This window comes from Hyla sarda, chromosome 7 (genome assembly GCF_029499605.1).
Source record: "Hyla sarda isolate aHylSar1 chromosome 7, aHylSar1.hap1, whole genome shotgun sequence".
In the NCBI taxonomy this organism is placed as follows: domain Eukaryota; kingdom Metazoa; phylum Chordata; class Amphibia; order Anura; family Hylidae; genus Hyla; species Hyla sarda.
The window spans coordinates 66593468-66599439 of NC_079195.1; the positions used below are offsets into that span (position 1 = coordinate 66593468).

At 41.0% G+C, this 5972-nt stretch overlaps 1 protein-coding gene across 1 annotated transcript; it reads right to left on the bottom strand.

Annotated features, from left to right (window-relative positions):
* Positions 1–4209: 4209 nt before the first annotated feature.
* Positions 4210–5181, bottom strand: LOC130282364 (uncharacterized). Its single transcript, XM_056530537.1, has 2 exons — positions 5031–5181; positions 4210–4943 (listed from the first exon to the last, which is right to left on the bottom strand). The coding sequence occupies exons 1-2, from the start codon at positions 5153–5155 to the stop codon at positions 4343–4345; spliced, it is 726 nt and encodes a 241-aa protein (XP_056386512.1). The 5' UTR covers positions 5156–5181; the 3' UTR covers positions 4210–4342.
* Between the last annotated feature and the right edge of the window lie 791 nt (positions 5182–5972).

Sequence of the window (5972 nt, forward strand, 5' to 3'; positions counted from 1 at the left end):
GTTTCCAAAATCGGGTCACATGTGGGGGGGTCCACTGTTCTGGCATCACAGTTCTTTCCAAAAGTTCAATGGCGCTCCTCCTCTTCTGAGCATTGTAGTGCGCCAGCAGAGCACTTGATGTCCACATATGGGGTATTTCCATACTCAGAAGAAATGGGGTTACAAATTTTCGGGGTAATATTCTCCTGTTACCCCTTGTAAAAATTTAAAATTTGGGGGGGAGGAACAGCATTTTAGTGAAAAAAAATTTTTTTCATTTACATATCCAACTCTAACAAAAAGTCGTCAAACACCTGTGGGGTGTTAAGGCTCACTGTACCCCTTGTTTTGTTCCTTAAGGGGTGTAGTTTCCAAAATAGTATGCCCCTGCACCACAGGGGCTTCCTAAATGCGACATGCCCCCCAAAAGCCATTTCACCAAAATTTGCTTTCACATGGGGTATTTCCATACTCAGAAGAGATGGAGTTACAAATTTGGAGGGACATTTTCTCCCATTACCCTTTGTAAAAATGGTAAACTTGGGGAAACTTGCACTTTAGTAAAAAAAAAAAAAAATTTTCATTAACACATCCGACTTTAACGAAAAGTTGTCAAACACCTGTGTGGTGTTAAGGCTCACTGGACCCCTGGTTACGTGCCTTGAGGGGTGTAGTTTCCAAAATGGTATCCCATGTGGGGGTTTTCTGCTGTTCTGGCACTATAGGGGCTTCCTAAATGCGACATGCCCTCCAAAAAACCATTTCAGCAAAATTCACTCTCCAAAATCCCATTGTTGCTCCTTCCCTTCTGAGCCCACTATTGTGCCCGCCGAACACTTGACATACACATATGAAGTATTTCCTTACTCTAGAGAAATTGGGTTACACATTTTGGAGGGCTTTTTCTCCTATTAACCCTTGTAAAAATTCAAAAACTTGGTCTACAAAAACATGCAGGTGTAAAAAATTGAGATTTTGAATTTCCTCCTTCACTTTTGCTGCTATTCCTGTGAAACACCTAAAGGGTTAACACATTACTGAATGTCATTTTGGATACTTTGAGGGGTGCAGTTTTTATAATGGGGGCATTTCTAATATGAAGGCCCTTCAAATACACTTCAAAACTGAACTAGTCCCTGAAAAAGTCCGATTTAGAAAATTTTTGAAAAATTTGAAAATTGCTGCTGAACTTTGAAGCTCTCTGATGTCTTCTAAAAGTAAAAACATGTCAACTTTAGTAATAAAATGCGAGGTGTAAATGCTCACTGCACCTCTTATTAGAGGTGTAGTTTCCAAAATGGGGTCACATGTGGGGGGGGGGGGGGGGGTTCACTGTTCTGGCACCATGGAGGCCTAAACGCACATGGCCTTCAATTTCAGCCAGATTCTGTCTCCAAAAGCCCAATAGCGCTCCTTCTCTTCTGAGCCCTGTAGTTCACCCGCAGAGTACTTTACATCCATATGTGTGGTATTTTCTGACTCAGAAGAAATGGGGTTACAAATTTTGCAGGCTTTTTCTCCTATTACCCCTTGTGAAAATGATAAAATTGGGGTAACACCAGAATTTTAGTGAAAATAATTATACATTTTTTTTTTCACCTCCAACTTGTCAAACACCTGTGGGATGTTAAGGCTCATGATACCCCTTGTTACTTTACGTGAGGGGTGTAGTTTTCAAAATGGGGTCAAATGTGTGTGTTTTTTTTATTTTTTATGTTTATGTCAGAACTGCTGAAACTATCAGCCACCCCTGTGCAAATCACCAATTTAGGCCTCAAATGTTTATGGTACACTCTCCCTTCTGAGCCATGTTATGCGCCTGCTGAGCACTTTGCGTCAAAATACACAATTTTTTGTCCTTTTACCTCTTGTGAAAATTAAAAGTATGGGGAAACACCAGCATGTTAGTGTAAAAAATTTAATTTTTTTACATTAACATGCTGGTGTAGACCCCAAATTTTCCTTTTCTTAAGGGGGTAAAAGAAGAGAGAAAAAATTTGTAACCCAAAACTGTTCCCTTGAAATATGAGAGGGCTCCAAAGTGAAAGACCACCATGCACATTTGAGGCCTAAATTAGGGATTTGCATCCACCACCAAATTACCCTACGGCAGTGCTTCCCAAATAGGGTGTCTCCAGCTGTTGCAAAACTCCCAGCATGCCAGGACAGTCAATGGCTATGCCGATGTTCTGGCCCCTGTATCACCCGTCATTACGCACAGAGCAAGTTTTCTCTGTGCAGTGATGACAGCAGGGTGCCGCAACCGAGATCACGGGGGTCCTTTGGAGAGGGGATAAGATGTCTAGGTGCGTAGTACCCCTTTAAGAGGGAAAAACATTATATATATTTAACCCCAACCCAAATGTTCATTATTTTTATTTTCTACCTAAGGTACATAAAGACCGAAAAAAAAAATACCTGGTCGTCCGATAGTTGCCAGATGTTTATCTGAATATATAGACCATCAGTTACAGAAATGTGTGGTCTCTTTACCAGCATACCTCAGAGATAAAGGGCATTTATTAAAGGGGTATTCCAGGAAAAAACTTTTTTTTTATATATCAACTGGTTCCAGAAAGTTAAACAGATTTGTAAATTACTTCTATTAAAAAATCTTAATCCTTTCAGTACTTATGAGCTTCTGAAGTTAAGGTTGTTCTTTTCTGTCTAAGTAATCTCTGATGACACGTGTCTCGGGAACCGCCCAGTTTAGAAGCAAATTCCTATAGCAAACCTCTTCTAAACTAGGCGGTTCCCGAGACATGTGTCATCAGAGATTACTTAGACAGAAAAGAACAACCTAAACTTCAGAAGCTCATAAGTACTGAAAGAATTAAGATTTTTTAATAGAAGTAATTTACAAATCTGTTTAACTTTCTGGAGCCAGTTGATATATAAAAAAAAGTTTTTTCCTGGATAACCCCTTTAACCCTATTGAAAGATATCATACGGGAAGAGGACTATTTGTGGGCAACACTAGATGTTGCTTCATTATATAGCAACATCCCACATGACAGAGGAGTGGAAGCTGTGTGATCTTTTTTAGTGGAAGATCCCTTGATGCCCATACATCAGAGGAACTTCATTTTGGAGGCCATTAAAGGAGTAGTACAGTGTTGAAAAACATCTAGTGTTGAGCGGCATAGGCCATATTCGAATTCGCGAATATTCGCGAATATATGGACGAATATTCGTCATATATTCGCGAATATTCGCATATTCGTTATATCCTCGTTTTATTTTCGCGTATGCGAAAATACGCGCATGCGAAAATTAACATATGTGGAAATTCGCATATGCGAAAATTAGCATATGCTAATTTTCGCATATGCGAATTTTCGCACGCCAGTCTCACACAGTAGTATTACAGCCTTCTTTACACCACACAAGCTGGAAGCAGAGAGGGATGATCACTGTGATGTGTACTGTGAAGAAAAAAAAAAAAAAAAAAAAAAAAAAAAAAACGAATATTCGTAATTACGAATATATAGCGCTATATTCGCGAAATTCGCGAATTCGCGAATATGCGATATTCGCGAATAATATTCGAATTGCGAATATTCGCGAGCAACACTAAAAACATCCCCTATCCCAAAGATAGGGGATAAGTTTCAGATCGCGGGGGGGGGGGGGGGTCCGACCGCTGGGGGCCCCCCGCGACCTCCTGTACGGGGCCCTGGCTCGCTGGCCAGATAGCGCATGTTGACCACCAGACGAAGCGGCAGCCGACACGTCCCCTCAAAAAAAGCGCTATGGAAGAGCCAGAGATTGCCAAAGGCAGCGCTGCATCAGTCCCCCAAAAAATTTGAGTTCCTGGATTTAAATATCTATATTCAGGATGGCTGCTTGCATACTGCCACTTATTTTAAGGCAGTGGACGCAAACAGATACCTCGACTTTAACAGTTGCCATCTGAGACAATGGAAGAAGAACATTCCATTCGGTCAAATGAAAAGAATCCGAAGGAATTGTTCTTCCACACAAAAATGCCAGCAACGACTAGATATCCTGGAGGATCGTTTTAAACAAAAAGGGTATCCCAAACCCCTTATACAAGGAGCACACCAGAGAGTGGACCAATTAGAACAAAGTGCTTGCTTGAAAAATAATAAACAGGGTAATGCACAGGGTGGTTATAATGATGAATTTGATTCTGTTTTTCTAACTAGGTATTACACTTCACACACCAATATATTTTTTTAATTTTTTAATTTTTTTTGTATAGGTAATATCACCAGCTCATATTATTGTGCCATGATTACTGGCACGATATGTAGTCCCCCAGTTATTCTTCTTTAGATGATTTTTCCGTGTCCTGTGCAGTATTTCTCCCAGAAGTCCACTTGATGGCTCACATGGTGGTCTACACTCCGAAGTCATCTATTTTCACTCTAAGAGAGAGTGTGCAGCTGTTTCTGGAGACGGTCAACAATAACCTCTGCATGGTGGAATAATAGGTCACGATGTTTATCAGGATCAGTAGAAGCATCACCCACTCAATGATTATGGTGGCGATTTCATGGATCTCATCCCAGTCTTCATCATCATAGAATAATTCCTTTAATGTTTTATATCCAAAATAGAAAATTGTGCAGACAAAAGTCAGGCCACAGCAGGTGCATCTACTATGGTGGATGACTTTTTTTGCTCCTGGTAATTTATACATCTGGATTGACTGCCCAAGGTAGTATAAGGCTTCACATGTAATTGAAATTATCGTGCTGACAAAGTGTATCCTGGGATAGTCTTCGGGGGAAAATACATGCATGACAGCTGTACCAAAACAGGAGGCCCACACAATGGCGAGCAGGATCCTCTGGATCAGGACCTGATGACCCCTGAACTCTTCAGTATGCATAACTATATACTTATAAATAAGAAGGGTTAGTCCCAAAGTGCCAATGGATGTCCCTATGAATCCAATTCTCAATAATATGTTTTTGGGAAAGAAATTTCCCACGTCACTGTGAAGGAAAAGAAACCAATGTTATTATGGATATTTCCTCACTCCCAACCCATGAAATAAGAATCTTTGTGCTTTTTTATCTTACCTGATGTGCATCAGTGTCGAGGCGGCATGGCCGAGGACGACCGTCATGATGTAGCTGGTGGCAAGCCAGGCCGCACACCAAAACGCCAACAGGAGGGGGACGAACCCCAAACCTTTTAGCTCCATCTCAGACAAGAAGAAGAAGTTGCTAATCTCACTGTAACAATAAACAGACTGAAGGCTGGGGCGGCTGTCAATGGGATGTCAGGCCTCCAGCTGTCTATGACATCACATGTCAGATGTCACGATGACTGCTTGTTTCTTGGAGCTGCCATGATTTAGTATCTGCTATGGACAGAACCTGATGTTTCTACTATGGACCTTACAGACCCCAGAACCCAAGTAATTAGTGCAGGGACTCCATTTTGATCATCTCAAATTTCACATTATTTGAGTTCCAGTGCTCAGATACATTTGCACCCTCTATAGCAGTGGTCTCCAAGTTGTGAACCCCCAACTGCTGCAAAACCACAACTCCCAGCATGCCCGGACAGCAACTTTGCATAAGGAAATAGTCTAATTAAACATTTCTTATATATAGAATCCCCGACATCTCCAAGGATAAGCCTCTAACGGTCTCGTTTGATCTTATAGTTACACCTTTTTTCAATAATATCAATGATTCCAAAATGTATGAATATAGGAATAGTATAGATACAAAAAGTAAGCATCCTCCATCTGACATTTTGGACAGTTTGCATCCTGTCTGAGGCGCATACGCTTCAATCCCCATGGAGTATAATACATCCTATACAAAGTCTTAGACTGTACCATTACATGGGCCTTATTATATGATGTAAAGTTCAAGTTTACAATGGCTCTGACCCATGAATCTGAATGTAACCCCCCCCCCCCCAAGTCCCTTTCCCATCTACCCTTGATAGCATCAGCATTTTATACATTTTTGTCACGGGTTTAGGGACAGGGGGCCCTCTCATTAATT